Source organism: Crinia signifera, chromosome 7 (assembly GCF_055691185.1).
Source record: "Crinia signifera chromosome 7, ASM5569118v1, whole genome shotgun sequence".
In the NCBI taxonomy this organism is placed as follows: domain Eukaryota; kingdom Metazoa; phylum Chordata; class Amphibia; order Anura; family Myobatrachidae; genus Crinia; species Crinia signifera.
In genome coordinates this window covers 128,202,545-128,224,304 of record NC_139223.1, presented here as the reverse complement: position 1 = coordinate 128,224,304, position 21,760 = coordinate 128,202,545, and the positions used below count along the sequence as shown (strand labels likewise).

Genomic DNA, 21,760 nt, shown 5'->3' with positions numbered 1-21,760 from the left:
CAGCATGTCCTACAGAGTTAAGTAAAACTGAAAGTAGTTTGTGACTTTGACAAACTTTATTTCCTTTGCCTGTCATCTATTTCAATCCCTGATTTTCTTTTTCTGACTTGTGGGAAATTGCAGCTGTTCACAGACAACTGCAAATGATTCTAGCTTGTGTGGGATGGGGGGGACTGGAGAGTGTGTCATAAAGAGGTGGATGCTTCAGAAAGAGGTGGGACCTGATGTCACTGGCCAAGGACACATAAAATAGACAAGCACCAGCACTTGGTCTTGTCAGTTCATACCACTTTGAGGATCTTCATCCATTCAGAGCCAAATCTCCAGGCTCTCTGCCTCAAACCCAGCAGCAACCATGAGCCAGTCATACTCATCCAGCCAACGCGTGTCTTCTTACCGCCGCACCTTTGGTGGTGCATCTCCATCATATGCTAAAACCTCTTTTGGGTCTAAAGGAGGTTCCGCCAGCTCACTGAGCTCCAGAGTATACCAGGTTTCCCGTGCCTCAGCAGCCCCAAGTCTATCTAGTTTCAGAGCATCACGGATCGCCCCAGTAAGAGGGAGCTACGGTGGAGATGTCCTCGACTTCAGCCTTGCAGATGCAATGAACCAAGAGTTCCTGCAAACTAGAACCAATGAGAAGGTTGAACTACAGGATCTGAATGACAGATTTGCCAATTATATTGAGAAAGTACGCTACTTGGAACAGCAGAATGGCATCCTGGTTGCCGAAGTCAACCGAATCAAAGGCAAGGAGCCAACAAGAATCAGTGAGCTGTATGAGGAGGAAATGAGGGAGCTGAGGCACCAAGTGGACATCATTACTAATCAAAGGTCCCGGGTGGAGGTGGAAAGAGATAACCTGGCCGATGACCTGCAGAAATTGAAGCTGAGGTGAGTAAATTACAGTGGTGAAATTAGATGTAAGTATTTTAAAAAGGGTGTTAGGTGAGAGGTGAAGGGAACACCAGACCAAGAAAAGTTGCTCCAGTAAAATAGGTGAGAGGGAGAAGCAAGGAAAGAAGGTTAAAACTGAGTGGTAAGTTTACTAAAGCATGAAAAAAATGAAAAGAGGTGATGTTGCCCATAGCAACCAATCAGATTCTGACTATTATGTCTCTATTGCTTCCTAGAACATTTTAAACAGATTCTTATTGGTTGCTATGGGCAACATCAACTCTTAATTTTTAGAAGCTAGGTAAATTTACTCCCATGTGAGAATAATGTAGAAAATAAGTGACAAATGTCTCAGCAAGTGTTCCGATTGTGCTGTTGTCTTTGTGCGGTAGCAACCTGAAGAGTTAATCCTACCTCACTATTGTTACGGGTATTATTTCATCTGTTCTCGTTGTCCAGCGTTGCACTGTATCTGTAACCGTACATATCTCTGTACTCCCCCCTTCCACTATATCACCCACCATATAAGGGTCTCACATTCCCAGGAATGCGGAGATTCAACAATGATATATACTGTATATATATGTGTGTGTGTATGTGTGTACATACAGAATGCAAATCACAAAATACTGCAGCACTCTCGGTATATATAAACACGATACAGGCAGCAGTAATGCAGCAATGTTTCAGTGCCTTTATTATATTGGCATTTTTATCAGGCACTGAAACATTACTGGCTGCATTACTGCTGCCGATGTCGTGTTACATATACACCTGGAGTGCTGCACTATTTTGCTTTCTGTATTAAATGTGGTGTGCGGGCACCTGGGAGAGCCGGACCGCTCCTTTCTGACTATATAAATATATATAATATATTGAGATATACAGTACACGCATAAGTCACTGGGATACTGTCATTGGGTAGATATTCATTGGGTCGACCGCTGAAGGTCAACAGGCCTTAGGTTGACACCTGAAATAGTTCAACTTGGGTAAGGTCGACAGGGTTGGAAGGTGGACAGGGTTGGAAGGTCGACACAAGCATCAGGTTGACAATGAGAAAGTCGACAATGAAAAGGTCGACATGAGTTTTTCACGGTTTTTTTTGAGCTGACATGTGCCGGCAGGCGGTATATCACGCCCTACCATCCACTTCGACATGGTGGGAGAATAAAATAGTGTGGCGAAGGCAGTAAGGCACCGTTCACAAAGCATGGAGAGTGCAGCGAGCCACGTGAGGGGATTTGGCACATGTCCATGTTGTCGACCTTTTGACTGTCAACCTCATACTCGACCTAATGATTGTGTCGATCTTCTGATCGTCGACCTTACCCATGTCAACCTATTTCAGGTGTCGACCTAAGGCCTGTTGACCTTCAGTGGTCAACCCAATGCATGTTGACCTAATTTGGGTCAGCCCAATGACTCATACCCAATTCACTGACCAAAAGCAATCAATTAACCAAGAGCGCTTAGTTATGTGCTGTTTATCCAAAGCAGCTGCTTATGGGAATAGTCAGTTCCCTTAAAAACAAAAGGTAAAAAAATAAAAAAGAAAATCAGCGCTAATAAAAATTATCTATAAACAAGTGCATCAATAAAAAATATATTTAATGGCAATTAAAAAATTACACAGTGTTAAATGCACATTTCAAAAATTAATAAAATCACTAAGTGGTATACCACAATGGTAAATTGATAAGGACCCAGTGTTAATCAGTATCGTCACCAGTTTGAAATTCGTGAAGCCTGCGCTGATCCAGTGGTAATTCAATTGGTGTCCTTAGAGCCACTAATGGTATCCTGGTTGTCACTTATGGTCTTTTTCCGATGGCAGAAGATGCAGTTTTTAGCCAACTCGGGAAGCCTCACAGCTGTGTGTGATCAGGTATCCATGATGGAATGGGCATGGGACTTCCAAAACGTTTGTAGCTGGAACCAAATGAGTAAGCAGGTAGATAGTCTCTTGATGAGGGGAAATGAGTCCTATCCACACTGGGTCCAAATTCCACCAACGCGTTTCGCAGTCCCAACTGACTGCTTTATTAAGGTGTCTCTCAAAGTTGGTGGAATCCATTTTATACCCTTCCTCTATGGGTCATTTGCATAGTTAATTGATGCACTCATATTTATTCAATAAAAGATCATAAAACTTACTTCTATTGTAACACTGTGTAATTTTTTTAATTGCTATTAAATATATTTATATTGATGCACTGGTTTATAGATCATTTTTATTAGTGCTGATTTTCTTTTTGTTTTCACCAATTCACCGACCCCCTGATGAAAACCTATAATCCTATGCGGCCGGATGGAGAACACTTACTGTATACCCCGTTCTCACTGCTATGCAAATTCCTGGGTCTAGCATGTCAATCTGATAATTTGCTTTTTAACACAGGCTTTTTAACTGGGTTAGAGTGCTGCGCATAAAATCTATCGAATTGTGGGAGTGATTACATGTAGTTTTTAACCACATGCGATCGCTCAAATACAATGTGCGGGTGTGTGTGTGTGTGTGTGGGGGGGGGGGGGCGGAGGGGACGCATTCAGCAGCGTGAGGTTTGGGGAGAGGGGACCGGAGGAACCGCTGGAGGCGTACCTGCTGGTATCCTCAGTCCCCGTCCCGGATCAGTGGGCGGCGGGGGTCAGCGGTGGTGGGAGAATTGTTTAAAACACTGGGCTGCCCTGTGATTGGCTGAGCTCTCTCAACCAATCACAGGGCAGCCCAGTGTTTTAAACAAATCTGCCACCACCGCTGACCCCCCCCCCCCCCACTGCCCGCAAACGCTACTGCTAGTGCTACACTACTCTGCTGCCCCCCTGCCTGCCCTCTTCCAGCACCCGATGTGTCATCGGAAGGTGGCATGCGACATCGGAGCTGAAAGTGGGCAAGTTTTGCACCCAAAAATGCGATTGGATGGACATCGTACTTCGATGTTGCATCGAATCCCATTGCATAAGTGTATGGGCAGCATTACACTGCCGGGTTCCGTCCCTGCAGTGTTACAGTAATGTGCATATGCATTGTGAGGGCTTGAGGAATTGGATGGACCTCAATGGATTCCTCTTCGCAGTCTGGACCTTCTTGACAAAGGAAGAAGCTGGCTAACACCATCTAAAACTGGTGTTCATTATCACACTCAAACTTCTACAACGTTCATAACTTTATTAATAGTACAGCTACGGTGTTCTCCAGTACACAGGATATATTAGCACACATTGGCCCTTATTCTGGTTCACTCTCAAAGGCAAATCCCTTCTCAAATAGACAAAACCATGTGCATTGCAGGTGGGGCAAATGTAATTTGTGCAGAGAATTAGATTTGGGTGGGGTTTTACTTCAATGTGAGATCTATATTGCAGTGTAAAAATAAAGCAGCCAGTATTTACCCTGCACAGAAACAAAATAACTCCCCACATGTTACATCCCCCTCTGCAGTGCATATGGTTTTGTCCATTTGAGAAGGAATTTGGCTTTTGCGAGTGAACCAGAATAAGGAGTTAAGGGGTGTACACATAATTGTGTTAAGGGGTGTACACACAGGCGATTTGGCCATATAGTGTACACTGTTGGCGATAGCTATGCACACAGGCATCCATTCACCTCCACCTCTGCTGTCTGCAGAGTACAGCAGACAGCAGCGGAGGCTGTGTGTAACCCCCGTCCAACCTGCGGACGCTGCAGTCCGCAGGTTGGGAATCCCCCATTAATGTAAATGGAAGCCAGGTCCTAGCCGTGTTCTACCCAGGTCAGGACCTGGGTAGAAGTCACGTGCAAAGGGACACAGCTTGACCCATTTACACCGCCGCTGACTCGGGTTGCTACGGCGGTGTAAAAGGGGTATTACACTGACACAAATGTCACAGCTCAGTAAAATCTACTCATCTACTCTACTTTGGACTCATAGGACAACCTGTCAGGAAAGCGTAAAATCCATATTTGACACCAGAAGAATGGTAGCCAGATTCCCTGCATTGCTCGGGTCACTTCAGTGAGATTCCGTATTTGTGCACATGTCCTAGTGTCAGTGACTCCAACCTATTCCTGTTGCCACCCTAATAGTGTCAGTGACTCCAACCTATTCCTGTACCCAGTGCTATTTTTTTTTCTGTAAAAATACTTTCAGGAACTGTGTCTGGGGTGGAACTATTAAAAGATAGATAGATAGATAGATTATTAATATAGATGGACTGATTGTTATATTTCCTCAGAGGGACAGGAGTTCCTGCTAAATTATACTGTAGCACTATAGAAATAAAGAAGAAAAAGAAAGTTGTGCGGTGTACTCTGGATTCTAATAGAAATAGTTTTGCTAAAGTGATAATTTTGTTAAAACTTAACTTTGAATTGAAATCACATAAAAAGATATTCACAAACTGTATTCTTCATTTATTTATGCACACATTAAATTATATCACTGCCTGTACCCAGGGCTGGAGCTAGGGTGTTCAGCGCCTCCCTGCAATCTATAAATATGCACCTTCCTGTACCTTATAAAAGAGACAGCGCATGTTATACCCCTTTTACACCAAAAATCTAGGATCCGACCCGACATTTGGAACATGTATCAAAGCCAGGTCGGATATGGGATTTGCACCATTTACACTGTGGTGCCTACCCGCAGTGTAGGCGGAGGCGGCGCTTGGAGATGACATCATCTACGGTGTCTCAGACCTGCGGGCGGCCTGTGGGAGGACAGATCGGGCAGCTGACATCCACTGATTTTGCATGGGAACACCCAGCATAAAAACCTATGAGCAGTCGCAAACAATCGGTCTCCCATGCAAATGCGTGGGGGACCAACTGAATCTAAATCTGAATACCCCCCCCCCCTTTGTATCTAGTCACAGTATGCCCTTAATTTATTTGAGACTATTTTCATACACTACTCCAGCGGCCACCTGTGTGGGAATATTTATTATGGATTTGTAGACTAATTTAATATTTAATAACATGATTTTTTTTTTTTTATGCTCAACGCGGCAATTATAAATGAAGGTTTGCTGGGGAGGGGACCTAGCCCAGTAACATTTGCATAATGTAGGCCGTACCTGCTCTAGGATGTCTACAATTGTAGATGCCACCGCATCCAGCAGAACATGGTATAGCTACGGTGCAAATTTGAGAGTACTTGTAGGAGTTACTAAAACCTGTATTCGAGTCCCTTTATGTTAAGATACTAATATCATGAGAGATGTAGTTTAGCAGCCACATGACCATTATTTCCATATGATTTGTATATTTGACAAACCTACTGTAGTGTATGTACACTGTAGCACAGATCTCACTATTACAATTACTATGTAACAAAATGCAATCTCGTGTCTGAGGAAGTAACAGCTGCTCATTTCTAGGTACAGTCACTGGCTGCTATTTATACCAATGAGCAAGCCCTGGTGCTATATTTCACCTCTCACGAGAAGTCTGAATGTCATATACCACACATACTGACTGTCCTAGAGAAAGGGCAGAGACATGTATATCCTCCGATATTTAGTAATAACGGGTGCCGGATGACTGACAGACAGTCGGGGATTCCGACAGTCATTACATTGACATCGGAATCCTGACTGTTAAAAACCCGACGGCCACCAGCTATTCTCCCTCGTGGGGGTCCACGACCCCCATAGAGGGAGAATAGAATAGGTGGCAAGCGTAGCAAGCCACTGTGCCCGCAAGGGGCTTCCGCTGTCTGAGTCCGGGCAGTCAGGATCCTGACGTCGGGCTAATGACTGTCGGAATCCTAACGGATTCGGGGCCAGATTCTCTAAGCTTCAAAAGTGATCAAATAGATGAGTGATAAACAGCCAGCCAATCAGCTCCTGCCTGACATTTTTCAAACACAGTCTGTGACATGGCAGGTAGGAGCTGATTGGCTGGCTGTTTATCACTCTCCATTGAATCACTTTTGAAGCTTAGAGAATCTGGTCCTCGGTGTGTTATACCACACCCTTACTAACGTAGTCTCAACTGCTGTGTTTAAGTAATGGCTCTCCTACTGGCATTCAGAAGACTGTCACTTTCATAGACTTAGGCCCTTATTCTGATCGGTGCGGCCCGATCAGAATATGCGGCCGCGACCGTGCAGGCGAATCCCCGCCTTCCATACGGATCGCCACCTGCCGTCCGTACGCGGATATGTGGCGATCCGCATGAAATTGGACGGGGATACGCCTCCTCCATGGTGGGAGCAGCCCCTGCATTCGATGGTCGCCGAACATCGAATGCAGGGCCGCACGCTCCACCAGGTCCCGCAACACAAGACCACACGGACACTTGTCCGTGTGAAATCTTGTATGGGGGCGGGCAGCTGACATCCGGCGATGTCAGATGCCCGCCCCGTACCCACGCGTCACGGCCTCATTACCATGCATACGCCCCGCGTTTGCATGGGAACGCCCATGAAACGCGGGGCGTATGCATAGGGTAATGAGGATAAGTAGCCCCTCTACGCCCCCTGTGCGGCGTATAGAGAATCCTTGCGGCGAAATCGCCTGCACATGCACAGAGTGACCTCTGCACATGCGCAGAGGATAAACATCGGCGGCCCGTACGCAAGCGGGAATATCCGCATAGATCAGAATAAGGGCCTTAGTTATAACAATGAAGTCCTTTTATTGTAAAACTAACAGCAGTTTCTGCATCATTTTATGTATTCCTGCTATGTACTAACAGCATAGTGCAGGAGATTTCACAGAAATCTACTACAGAAGGTTAATTTGCACTGTAGACTGCAGTCATCTGCTGCCCACACGAACGCCTGACCATCAAATGATTTAGCAAACATTCACAGATCCAAGACACCTCATTTTTGGCCCACAGTTTTACACCTGTCTTTAAGCCTATAGAGGGTTACTCACTGGTTGATCAGTTGCCATCTGACATTGCAAAAGACTCCCTAGATATACAGTACCTGAGCTGTTACCCGCTGTTCTTGTGAGTTAACCTTCGTACAAAGCGGGGATATTTTCACTCAAATAAATATACTGTATCCATTGTATCCATCCAAATCATTAAGTAGTTTATACAAGACACTATAAAAGTGCATGTACTGTACTGTATGCAGTTTGCTATAATACTATGCTATGCTAGGGCAAAACCTACTCTAATACATGGCACATAGACGGATTACCCACGGGGCGGTCGCCCCGGAGCCCCCACACATTCTAGGGCCCCCACCCACCCCCACGGTGGTGGCGGGTGGGTGCCAGGCAGCGGGACGTGCAGCAGGTGGATGGGAACTAGTAGTTCCCACTAGTTCCCATCTGCCGCAGGGACCCCGCTGCTGACCTCACATTTGCCGCAGGGACCCAGCGCAGCACCGATCCCCGTAAGGTACCGTGCGGGGGAGGTCTGTGTGTGTGTGGACTGTGCCAGCCCGGGGGGGGGGGGGGGGGGGGGGGGGGGGGTGGAGTGTGCATGGGGGGGGGGGGGCACTAACTGTGTTGCTCAGGGCCCCAACAAACCTCAATCTGGCCCTGACATGGCAGCTTTAACAGAGGGCCTGATTCAGCATGGGTTGCATATGATAAACTGCTTGCAGCAGCAATGCAAATGCAGGAGGAAATGCATAGCGCCTCCTATTGTAATTTGCGATTACATAAAACTGATGCGATCGTGGTTCTAGAGGCGATGGTAGCAAGTCTCCTCAGCTTACTTAAAGGTCAATCAGGCCGAGGCATTTACAAAATGATGATGCGAGCGAAGGACCCGACCTGCACATTCTCGGAGCGGATCCTGTGGGTTGCACAGTTTTCAGACCATCCGGAAAGTGTGTGACTGATTGCCTATGCGATCAGTCTTGAATTAACCCTATAGAACACTCCATGGATGAGGATCATTGCATTATCAGTCATAGGGCTCTATTCATATAGCACTAAAAAGAGTGGAAATGTAAGCCAGTGCAGAAGTTGCCTATAGCAACCAGTCAGCTGCTATATGTAGAATACACTTGATAAATGTTACTTTAAAGCTGATTGGTTGCCATGGCACACTTCTCCACTGGCTCTCTTCTACGCTATTTTCACTGCTTCATGATTAAAACCCCCAGGCCCCCTATCTTAAAGGGCACGCCTCTTGAGGTGCTTCAGCAAATCAGATTCATGCAATCTCCAGCCTTCTCTGCGCTGCTGCCAGCGGTGGAGGCTGCAAATTGCATGAAAAACGATGCTACCCAATATGAGGTTGGAGAAAGGGGCCTGCATGCTGGATTGCGCACAGCCGCCAGCCTGCCCTCAATGTTTATTTTTTCTAAGTGCAGCTTGGGGCCCATCCCACAACAGCATGCTGCACCTCTCTCGCTTACCGGGCACCAGAGATGCCAGATGTAGCCCATCCTAGAGCCCGCAACCAACGATTCCCATCTTTAGCATGCGAGGTGAGGTGTAACTATAACACATCCCCTCGCATGTCTCCACAGCGGGAGAAATCATTCAATGGTCGCCTACTGAAACTGACTTTTATTTGCGGCTGATGGTGCGTGCGGTTTACGTCCTATGACGTCAGCTGCCCACCCTGTCAGGCATCGGCCCGCCCGTGTAGCCATGGGAATGACCATTGTTTTCATGGGGACACCCAACTATGCAAGTCACCGAAGCTGTTCGCAAAAGGGACCTGCACATAAAAGACCATGCACATGAGCGTCGCCCAAAACATCGGGATGGGGCCAAACTCGCAAGAATGCGAGACAATCAGAATCACTCCCCATAAGTATGCCCCGTCCTCCACAGCATGACTAGATATAGAGAGAGTGAGTCACTGTCCTCTTGTTCATTGACGCAGCTTGGACAAGATCTGGCACAAGAGACAGCCTGTTAAAGGTCCACAAGGGTTGGGCCAAATTTCAACTCGCTACCAAGACAAACTCAGCACTAAGTAGCACAAGTCTCTGTGTGTGGTGTAACGACATTGAGGAAGAACAGAGTCCACAGACAGTGGAAATATCCCTGTGTGTGCTCCCTATATGGCGAGCTGGGGGATCATTTCTCGTAAGGAGTATAAAGTATTCTCTGGGCTGAGCTCATGCCCATTCCTAAAATAAGGGGGGATGCTGCAGTTACCATAATAGGACAGCAGCAGTGGGTATACCTCTCTGAGGATTGTTCCTGTCTGCTTTCATCCTAAAAAATAGCCATCTCCTTGTGTCTCTGACCCATCGCTCATATTAATAGCTGCAGCACTAATTTAAAGGGACATGCCCTTCTTAATGTACAAAGCACATGAGCAGATAATGGCATCTAAGCATAAGGTCAGTATTGTAAAAATAACTTGTGTAAAGTATATTTAGCTTCAGGAAGTAGCCAATTATCATCCAGTTGTACGTTTGAGCCAGAGATCAGTAAACTCCCTGCAGTTATCCCCAACAGCATTGGGAACATGACTGCTCTGCCCCTTGGTACAGTAGATAAGATGCTTTTTCCCACAATCTATCGTCCATCACAATCCAAGAAAATTGTTGTAACTCAAAACATTTAATTTTTTAAATCTAGGATTCTTGGTAACTTTAAGGAATTGAGTGCATATTTATTAAAGGGCGATAAACCCTATACTGTAAGTACTGTATATACAAACATGGGCGGTGTTACTTGTGATTGGGTGTTTTTCCATATATTTTTTCACTTTGCCCAATAGGATTACTGCTGACAATAGCTACTGCCAGCAATAACCCACATCATCGTTACATGGGGAAGCTTTTTTAACTGTGCAATGCAATACTGGTTCTCTTACTGCCATCTCAGGTTCATCACTGTTACACATTTAGTGATATTCTGTTGATAAATGACGCCATATTTTGAATAAAACAGAAAGCCCTACTGCAGCTTATTAATAAACCAGGGGCTTTCCCTGATGCTCTTTCCTCCTGTGTAATTTGCTTTCTGTAACAATGTCATTTATCATATATGTCCTGTGACCGGATTTGTGTGTCTCTCAGGTTGCAGGAGGAGATCGAGCTTAAAGAGGATGCTGAGAATAATCTGTCAGCCTTCAGAGCAGTAAGTTTTATTTCTGGTGATTAAAATCCCCCTACATGTGAACATGCTATGTACAACCTGTCTTAGACCATGTATTTTTCCCAACATAGTCATATTTACTAGTAATTTAACCAAGCCTCTATAAACCCCACCCGTTATATGATGTACTCTCATGCAGTATTTCCTCACCTTTCTACCTATCAGGATGTTGATTCTGCAACTCTGGCCCGGATTGACCTTGAGAGGCGAATTGAGTCCCTGCAGGAGGAGATTGCATTCCTGAAAAAGATTCACGAGGAGGTGAGTGTGGGCATCAATCAGGCAAAACCCATGGGTTGAGCTAAATCTTGATGGTTTGCTTAGATAACCTCTATATCAAGGGTTCTCAAACTACTTTACTTGGGGATTCTGTCAGACAATAAAAATGATTGCAGGAGAAAGTCACCATAGAATGGTCACCACAAATGTGTGGTCAGCACCTACAAATGGCACCCCCCCCCCATGCTGCTTGTGACAGTGGCTGCTTGGTGGCACAGGAGAGGCAGAGAACTGGGGTGGGGGCAGAGCTGCCTGATGACTCCTTTAAGATCTCTAAGCCAGCAGAGATTGCGAGTCGGAAGTAACAGACAATTCAACTGATTTTTCAGACCCCTTGGATCAGCAACATAGAGTTGTGACCCCATGCTGAGATGGTCAGGACCCACAGTTTGAGAACCATTGCTCTAGATGAATGTTCTGAACCACGGATCACCAGTTATTGAGATTCTTTTGTGTATCCATAGGAAATTCGGGACCTCCAGTCACAGCTCCAAGAACAGCAGGTCCAGGTAGAATTGGATGTTTCCAAACCAGACTTAACTGCAGCCCTCAGAGATATCCGTGCTCAATATGAGAATATTGCGGCCAAGAATGTATCAGAAGCTGAGGAATGGTACAAGTCCAAGGTATGGTTGAGCTCTGTCTATAACTTTGAACATGAGGTACCACCCCCCTCCCCCCCGGTACCCAGTAGAATCACAGTCTACATACAGCATGTCAAATTAAATGAGTTCTCCTTTACTAATGTTTCCTTCCTATCAAAAAACTTGCCTTCACCAGCATTCTGTGATATGCTCTGGGCAGTGTAAACTCCTGCTGGATCTCATAATAAAAATGTAAACAATTCGTTCAGGTATCTGACCTCAACCAGGCTGCACAGAAGAACAACGAGACTCTGCGCCAGTCCAAGCAGGAGCTGATGGAATACCGCCACCAAATTCAGTCCTACACCTGCGAAATTGACGCTCTCAAGGGAACCGTAAGTGACGGTGTTGAACATGTTCTAATATGGACGCACCAATGCAGAAAGTTATTAGAACAATGAGGTTACACGCAGGGGACAGAATGAGATTTTGGGTCATATAACCTAGACAAAGCAAACTGCACCAGCACACCCATGACTATTCCAGCCATGGAGTTGCAATATTATTTTGATCTTGTACAGAAATCTGTTTTTCTCATGCTCCAATTCTCTAATGCCCATAAAAGCAAAGACATATTTTTAGAGCACAGGCATAACCTGATTAGTAACATTTGCTGCTTAGTCTGTTTCCCAACTCTCACTAAATATATGAAGCTGCCTATAACATAAAGGTCAATGTGAAAATACAGTAGCAGCCTATTTCTGATGTCATCTTGTATAATTACTAATGTTGGCATCCGGAAAGAAGAGGGGTCATAGTAATAGTATCTCTGGTCTTTATATGGTGCAACTCATCTCCACAATAGTTTTTTCTCCTTGGAACATCTCAGGTATAGCGCTTCTGTAATTATTACAGGAACATAGTTCAGACAGAACCCACAAGTCTTCTATAAATATAAAAAAAATAGCGTGGATATTTAGAACTGGCACGTAGCATTCCCTGTTGTTGCAGAAGTCAAGCTGATATACTCTATTACTTGTTTAGAATGACTCCCTGATACGCCAGATGCGGGACCTGGAGGAAAGGTACAACGGAGAGGCAGCTGGCTACCAGGACTCCATTACCCGACTAGAGGAAGACATCCGGAACCTGAAGGATGAGATGGCAAGACACCTTCGTGAATATCAGGACCTATTGAATGTCAAGATGGCATTAGACGTTGAAATTGCCACTTACCGTAAACTGTTGGAAGGAGAGGAAAGCAGGTGAGGGGGACACTTCTAGATAATCCAGGACCGCAGCAGCATAATGGGAAACACAGTAACGGGTATTGAATCATAGAACTGAAATATAAATCAGAGAGGATTTAAAACAGAACTTGATAAGCCTCAGGGACTAAAGCATAAAGGGTATGGAGAAAGACATATATATATATATAGGCTCAATGATGAACAAATTGTACAAAATGGTTTCATGATTTACATTCACCATTGATGATTTTTTTTATACATTTGAATGCATTTATGGCTAACCTTGACACTCCAGCTGTTGTTGAACTACACATTCCAGCATGCCCTGCATCAGTTTCAGCATTGCCAAATAGTAAAACTGTTCAACAACAGCTGGAGTGTCAAGGTTAGCCATCACTGTTTTAAATAGAATCGGTACATCAGTCAGAACAGACTTAGGTCTACAGTCATTAGGTCGACCCCGGAAGGTCGACTGGCCCCACGGTCGACAGGGTTAAAGGTCGACATGGATCAATGTCGACATGACTTAAGGTCGACATGGGTTTAGGTCGACAGTCATTAGGTCGACATGAGTTTTCACTATTTTTTTTACCCAAATGTCGACACAGTCGACATGGACACAGTTGGAGTTGAACCGCAGCCCCTCACATCGCTCGCTTCGCTCGCCATGCACGGGCGCGGTGCCTCGCTATGCTCGGCACACTATTTTATTCTCCCACCACGCCCTAGTGGATGGTAGGGCATGAAATACCACCTGTCGGCACATGTCGGCTCAAAAAACAGTGAAAAACTCATGTCGAACTAATGACTGTCGACCTAAACCCATGTCGACCTTGGCCCATGTCAACCTTAAGTCATGTCGACCTTGACCCATGTCGATCTTTAACCCTGTCGACCTTGGGGCCAGTCGAACTTCCGGGGTCGACCTAATGACTGTCGACCTAAGTGTGGTCTGACAGATGACCATTTCCCGTTTTAATGTATATTTTATAGTATACATGAAACAAACCAATAGATGGAGGTCACTGGTCTCAAATGAGAAAAAAAAAAAAAAACTTCTGGCTTCTAGATTTAACAGAATGTTTTGTTGTATAGAATCTATTTGCTTAATAAATGTAGGGCCAGCACAGTGTAATCATGTGTTGCTGCTGTCCACTAAAAGGAGACATTTTCAATCAGATATTTACTCTATTAAAGGATATCACTACACAATTTATAACATAATTTAACTATTTTCTGTTTTAGGATCACACTTCCCATCCAGTCATATTCTGCACTGAGCTTCAGAGGTAAGGGCGGTATTATTGCAATTTTGGGTGTTAATGAAATAAATATATTACACAATCTGATATACCCTGGGGCAGTGGTTCCTGAAATGTTTTAAATCATGGCGCCTTAGAGTATTAGATGTTTTTTTAGGGCACCCCCAGGCCCAAAGTTTCTTGTTGCGAAATTCAAAAAGCACCAGCCCAGGGTACCCCTGCAAGTGCCCCAATGCACCCCATGGTGCCATGCAATTAGTTTGGGAACCACTGCCCTAGAGCCATTTATAGCTCTATTATACAAAGACAGAACAGAGCTTTATTTAACCTAAAGGATGTTGTGTGAGACTGTGACTCCTAAAATCACCGAAGGCGCTCTGCACATGCGTACATTCGCAGATACGCATACTCGGACCCCAAACAATGGTCCCCGCAGCGAATTCGCAGGGGACCGTATAAACCTGAATCAGGCCCATAGTGCGGTTAATGGCAGGAAAGCCAGGAGTGCCAGGATATGGCAATTCTTTAACATAAATGGGAAAAAAGTATGTAGACAGACAGTGAGTGTTTGTGTGTTTGTGGGGGGGGGGGGGGGGGGTTGTGTGTGTGTGTGGGGGGGGGGGGGGGGAGAAAATATTTTATTGCTGTATTTTTAATGCCCAGTTCAATAGTAATTTACATGCAATGATGCGTAGATGAGTAGCAAGACCCTGGTTCTATATACCAGTAGGAAAAGCAACAGTACAGGTGGCATCCCAGTGGTGTAACTGGGGGTCACTCTGCATGTTCATGGCTACTGTATGTGTTTAATGTCTCTGTATGTTGTCCACAGAGACCAGCCCAGAGCAGAGATCTGAAGTACACACCAAGAAAACAGTCATGATCAAAACTATTGAGACCCGAGACGGAGAGGTAAGAGTAAATCAATTCAATACCTGATACCACTATGCTCATTACATGTGACTACAAAACTGCCACTCTTCATATAGTACTGTATGTGGGCGCAAAACCCAAGTTGTCAGTTGTCATAATGCTTTTTATAGGGATCGCTGAACACACACTGATACACACACTTACTGGACGCAATCAAACGCAACACCCCCTCAGAGGGAGGGAACACAGCAGCTGTTTCAGGAGAGTTTCTAAAAGTAAAGACACAACAGCTGTCCTGGTAAAAGATGGACAGTTACAGACGGAGACCCATAAATTACTGTATGTGAGTCACAGGGAGACATGCCATCACTTTAGCCAGGATAGTAATTTCATTCATTCGCAGCAACTGAATATACAGTACGTAAATAACTACCTCTATATAGCAGATGTATACATGTTGTGTAAGACAAAAAGCACACTTCCACAGGCCTAAGGAGGAGGAACGAGGGCTGGCTGAGGGCGACAAGGGTTAGCCAAGTACACTAATAGTGTGTTCTTATCCAAATATACCTATATGGGGTATTTTCCATGTCTGTGATGACTATCCACAGCCCTATATAGCCACTTCTGATTGGCTGATTGTGTATTGTCCCTTCGGCTGGGATGCATACATACTGTATGTGTGCCGCACCATGGGCCTTACTCTGTGTACACATGGTGAGATTTTTCCTTCAATTTTGACTATATAGTTCAAATCGAATCGAAATCGAATGGGCACTGGATGTTTTTTTGCCCCATTTGATGCAGATTCGATCCTGAAGCGCACTCCCGTAGTGTCAATTGAATAGAAAAGTAGACTTGCCAGACAAGACTACACAGTATAAATCTAATTTCAAAAAGTGAAAATCAAAATGCAGTAGAGAAATCGAATAGTACAAATCCAATAGGCCAAATTGAATAAAAAAACAGGTCTCACCATGTGTACACACCATTATGCAGATATGGATGGAGCAGTGTTGTATGTCCAATATACAAATGTTTGCTGCTTTGTGCATGTGCCAGACCTTTACTGCGCATGTACAGAACAGGTCTGTGATGGAGGACACAGTAGTCATCATTGTGACTGACAAACTCATGCCAGGTGGGGCGAGGGAGGGGCGTCGATGACCTCTGTTTCCCATAGCGGAGTCATGTTCCCACCATTGCCTTGGAGGAACAAGAACAGGATCTATGTCAGGTGACTGAGATTTCCTGTCCTCCGTGTAGTGGCGGCAGCCGATGGTGTCCCAGATGATCCGATGCTGGGTCTTAGGACACAGTTCGGATCAGTAATGCAGCAGGAGGCGTGATGTCCCTTCTTTATTACCATATCAGAGCTATTTTTGTTGCTTCATATGAGCAGCATCCATAGCTAAGTGCCCTTCACCTGTTGAAATATATCAGTGTTGTAAATAGGGAACAAGTGATTTGTAAGGATAGAATTATTCCTCCTTTTCATTGGTCATCTGTTCCATGCCTGATGATTCATGTCACCTCCGTATCACACACATGTAAATTCTCATTGCCCCAGCAGAACTGAGCACCTGTTCCTCTGGGACCTTGGTAAGTTTTACTCTCTGTACTGGTTCCCCGGTCCCCGTCCTGGCCACACTACTATGATTTTTCACCTTTTCAAGATAGGTTTGACGTTACACCCAACTTCCAATGTTATGTGCTCAGTGTCTAGTTTATACAATTTTCCTGATTTCACAATAATACCACAGAACTCTCTGCACCTCCATCCCTACCCCTCTCACAGTGTACCATTGCCTGTTCCCTGCATCCTGTGGTCCAATCTATTCACATTTAAGTTTGTTGCTTGATACATGCACAGACTCTAACACCACCACTGCCTCTCACTGCCAGCACTTTCATTTCAGAAGAGCAGGCAGTTCAAGGTAAGGACTACAGTATGAACAATTCTTCTGTCACTCCCCTAATAACTCATCTGTCACTATCATATCACTTATTACTAATGGGGCCTACACACGGGGTGATGAAGGACAAGTTGGACCTAATCATACTGACTGCTCCCCTGGGGGAGGGGGAGTCACACACGATTTGGCACTTGATGTGCCAAGTTTTGCATGTGATAAATCGGGAGCTGCAGGTGGAGGGAGCCGTGAGCCAAGCGGAGCGGGGTGGGGGGCTGCAAGCAGAGAGCCAGGCAGAAGACGCAGAGAGGCAGTGGGCGGCGAGGGGACCAAAGAGCCGGGTAGTGATTGGCTGAGAGCTCTCTCACCATGCTGTCCATATGTGTTTTTTTTCTATCTGCGCCCGCTGCTGCCCGGCTTCCCCTACACTTCCCGGCTCTCTGGTCCCCTCGCTGCATTCACCGCCCGGCCCAGTGCGCCCACTGCCTCCTCTGCCCGGCTCTCTGCTTGCGTTGTTCACCGCTCGGCCAAGTGGGCCCACTACCTCTCCTGCCCAGCTCTCTGCTTGCAGCCCCCCGCTCGGCTCCCGGATCCCTCCGCCGCATAGCTGTGTGCTGAGCAATCTCCCTGTCTGTAGGCCCCATCAGTCAGCTTCTAATCCCTGTTTAAATTTAGAATCAGTGAGAATACATTAGAATAATGAACTTTCAGATTTCACTAAGCCCTTTTGCTGCTTTGGTACACAACAAAGGGATAATGAAACATGACTGACCCATTCCTTTCTGTAGCAAAATAATTCTATAAAAATAGCAAAGAATAGTAATCCTGGGAAATGGAACTGATCATTTGGAAAATAAAAATACAGGTATGGCTAGCGGAAAATAAATGGTGTAACAAGATAGAGAAAATACTATGAAGGAGACCGATGCACGAGCTTAGTGAAATCTAGGTTCATACTTAAATGGAAATTATCGAACTAAACTCACTCTCATATGAGGGTTTAGGAATGGAAAATCCCCCCCCCCCAGTCCCGGTTCTAACCCTGAGGGGCATATTTATTACAGTATGACCTTTGCCTCCATATATTTAGAATCTTTATCGCCACCTATCATAAGTACTATTTTTTTAGTTTAAATTCATACATTTAAATTGCCAGTATAAGGACTTCAATACGGAACCATACAGGGAATCAGGAAGAAGTAACATTACATCCACGATCACTTCTACCTATGGACATCATCGCAGCTAATGCACATGCTTGTCTTTCCAGCTGCGTATGAGCAATGCAATGTATACATCATATAAGTACCCACAGAGGGATCGCCATACTGTATCTCTCTCCGGCAGGGCTGCCCTGTTATGAGATATAGGTTAATGCCATCTGGAGATGGAATCTGGGGATGGTTGTTTGGTATGATATCTCCTACTTTGCTAATTAATACATTTGTGGGACCTTCTTATTAATTCTGCCCTTAAACATGCATTAAAAGTAGTTTCTGCATATTTTAAGGGCATAATTGACTAATAAATAGGTACCCTTATCTTATGCAACCTAAATTACACCAAGTAGCTCAAAACACCAAACCCTTAATAATTTAATTATAAGCCAAGCCAGGAGTACTGTATGTGCCCAGAGAGGTCTCTCTAAAGTACAGTACATATGAAGGACCGATCATTCAATCCGAGACATACAACCACCTATCTCCTAACATACTCCCTTGTCATTGCTTGCCTATAAGTCATGACTTCTAGGCCCACAAATGTAAATATGTGACACCTACAGTATGCTGTCAAGGCAGTGCCAGCTAAAGCAGATTTTAGGCCTGGGCAACCATTTACAGCACCATAATAAAAGTGTGACAACCGGGATCTGCGAGGTGTGCCAAACCTTGTGTGGGTGTTACCCAACCCATTTGTCAAAGCTTTCTTCATATGCTGCAGGTCACATGGGCGTATCATTGTAAGAGTGTGGCTACCCCTATGGAAGGTCCAGGATCATTGGCAGGTGGATTACCCCTAGTCAGATCATGTTCCCTTGCTAATCCATGTATCCCCCACCTGCATTGATGATAACAGTAATATTAGTTACCCTCGAGGCGCTGGCTTTGGAGAGCTGTTTATATGTTTGCTCTGGTGAGGCCAGTCTATTCCAAACATAAAAAACAGCAGGGAAGCCATATAAAAATAATGTCAGATGATAGGAGTGGAGATTTGTAGTTCCACTTTCTGCATGTGCCAGACCTTTACTGCACATAGCTGGAGAGCCACACCTTACCTAAAGCTAGATAACACTACATCTGGATATACTGTACTTCTGTCAACCAGATTCTGTTTTCCTTTACTTTACTACTGTATCTTCCGTGCTTGGTGTCACAATTGTCCGTTAACCATCTTGCATCCTCAACATGTCTATTTGTGTCCATAGGTTGTCAGTGAGGCTTCCCAGCAGCATCAAGAGGTCCTGTGAGTGGGCACATGAAGAGGAACATATCCCAGAAACGTCAAATGACCACAGTACACAGCCTGAGTGCAACTCTGCTGGACAAATGGCATCTCATGCTGTACCCTGATCACACAATTCTCACCTGTCACCGCTTCTCCCCAAAGGACTGTTACGGCACCCCCTGCCCCCTGCTGGGGGGAATAATGATTTGAAGTATCCTCCTGAAGGATTCTCGTCCATATAAGAAAGAATGCAATGAAACAAGAAATAAAGTATCCAACACTTTCACAAACTATTGCATTCCCATTCGTGTTACAAGTAACACACACAACATTCAACATATGCTTCTATATACAAGTGTGCTAATTCCATTACAGGCCACACTATAGTTACTATGTCATTCTCCATTAGCTGTGTTTTATAGCCTTGCATAAAACACATCAATTCTAAGCAATAGTCTAATCAATTTCCCAGTGCTCCAATTGGCTTACCAGGTCATAGCAAGATAAGAAAGTCATGATATATAATAGTGTTCTTCCATTTTTATTCATCCTGGAAAAAGGTCCAATCAGGCAGCAATAACTTAAATAATATAAATAATTTTTGAAATTCTATAAATAAATTCTAGGCTGCTAGTTACTCACGTTCTATGTTCAAGTACTGCTTACTGTTTATGGAAGTTATACAGTAGCACCTGTGCAAAAAAAAAAAGTACTGTACAATATAGGCATGAGTATGGCTCCACCTTGTGGCAGAAAGCATTTATTGCATGTTGAATTTTCTACCAGCTTTGTGGAAAGTGTTTACAGAATATCATGATGTAAATGCTAAATTAATTCAGCCAGACAGGACCATAGAACTGTACTGATTCTCATTCTGAGACATACCTGTGCCAATTTAAAATTATTATTAAGTTGTAATAATTGTTGTTTGCAAAACTTCTGAAATTACATTACAGCGTAGGAAAATAATAAATGTAATCCCCTGATTTCTAGAGTACCCACTAAATAAGACAACTGGAAATGGAAGGCTGACGATTACTATAATTCTGAATTAAACAGATAATGAAGGTTTATTAGTATGAAGAAATTGGTTGTAAGTAGCAGAGAGTCATGCTGAGAATAGTGAATATATAGAGAAATGGCTGCTGAATGTGGTCTGAGGGAACGTGGGGAACATTTCCAGGACTTATTTGCTGCTGGCAGTAGAAAGTAATCAGGACCAGCTCTGTGAACAGACATGGCCAACCTTTGGCTCACCAGCAGTCTTAGAACTACAAGTCCCAGCATGGAACGGGACATAGTTCTTCAACAGCCGGTGATACATATGTTTGCCCAACTCTCTAGCCCGGAATATTAGCATTTTGTATAATTATGTCCTCCCCATGTTGGAATTGCAAAGCATATCATATCAGTTATATATTTAAGGTAGCAGAGACATAAACAAAACCTACTATATATCACATACACATCACAACAGCACAAGTAAGGATACATAGTCTAAGTGTGCATCAATAAATGGATCAAGGTACATATGCTTGAATTGGATTGTTTTATTTCATGTGAAAGAACAGCATTACACATTGCAGGAACAGGGCTACATTTACAGTACAGTATTAGATGGTTTTCCTGCAGGGTTAAAAACAACAGTAACAATTAAGGCTATAGTGGTGCCTTTAATCTTATTGTCATTTTAAATTAAAACCAAATACATGTTAAGATTATTTATCAACTCATACTTGTCTACTCTACAAAAATGGCATGAAGGCTCACAAAAATCGGATGGCACCCCTGGCTACACAAAAAACTGGGCAAGTCTCCCACAGCCAGCTTAGAACCCCCAACACTGTCCTCTGCTCAGCCCCGCAGCCACATGCTACTGGAAGAACAGTGGGAGGGGTGGCACTGATGACGCAATTTGTGCTGAACTGGGTCATCGTAGCCCCTTCCCTAGCTTTACAATGACAGCAATGCTAACACAGACTTAAGGCCCATACACACGGGGGGATATTGAGCTGAAAGCCGCTCACTTTTACCGTTTGCCTCCAAGTGTCCAAGGTCGAGGGATGAGCGGTGACTGCTGAGGCGCTCCCGCATTATCGACGGGCGCCGTCACTGGTTTGCTGGTATTACCAGCAGATGAGCGGCGGGGTGGACAGCTTTCCATAGCATCCTGCTATGGAAAGCCGCTCACCCTCGGGAAAATCACTTGGACGGGCAAAAACCACTAAGAGACTTTCACCCCA

The 21,760-nt window shown here is 44.6% G+C and overlaps 1 protein-coding gene across 2 annotated transcripts; it reads left to right on the top strand.

The window, feature by feature from the left end:
• The first annotated feature begins 260 nt into the window (after positions 1–260).
• DES (desmin) lies at positions 261–21,045 on the top strand. 2 transcript variants are annotated; one of them, XM_083153766.1, is made up of 10 exons: positions 261–894; positions 10,833–10,893; positions 11,077–11,172; positions 11,655–11,816; positions 12,044–12,169; positions 12,819–13,039; positions 14,270–14,313; positions 15,119–15,198; positions 16,733–16,761; positions 19,498–21,045. In XM_083153766.1, the coding sequence occupies exons 1-9, from the start codon at positions 356–358 to the stop codon at positions 16,736–16,738; spliced, it is 1,335 nt and encodes a 444-aa protein (XP_083009892.1). In that variant the 5' UTR covers positions 261–355; the 3' UTR covers positions 16,739–16,761; positions 19,498–21,045. The 2 variants fall into 2 exon arrangements, with proteins under 2 accessions (XP_083009892.1, XP_083009890.1); XM_083153764.1 differs by lacking the exon at positions 16,733–16,761.
• The last annotated feature ends 715 nt before the right edge of the window (positions 21,046–21,760 follow it).

Bases quoted from the DNA above. Each gene is read 5' to 3' on its own strand.
- DES (XM_083153764.1), top strand. From the start codon at position 356: ATGAGCCAGTCATACTCATCCAGCCAACGCGTGTCTTCTTACCGCCGC. The intron at 11,173-11,654 runs GTGAGTGTGGGC...GTGTATCCATAG, and splicing joins TGAAAAAGATTCACGAGGAG to GAAATTCGGGACCTCCAGTC. The intron at 13,040-14,269 runs GTGAGGGGGACA...TTTCTGTTTTAG, and splicing joins TTGGAAGGAGAGGAAAGCAG to GATCACACTTCCCATCCAGT.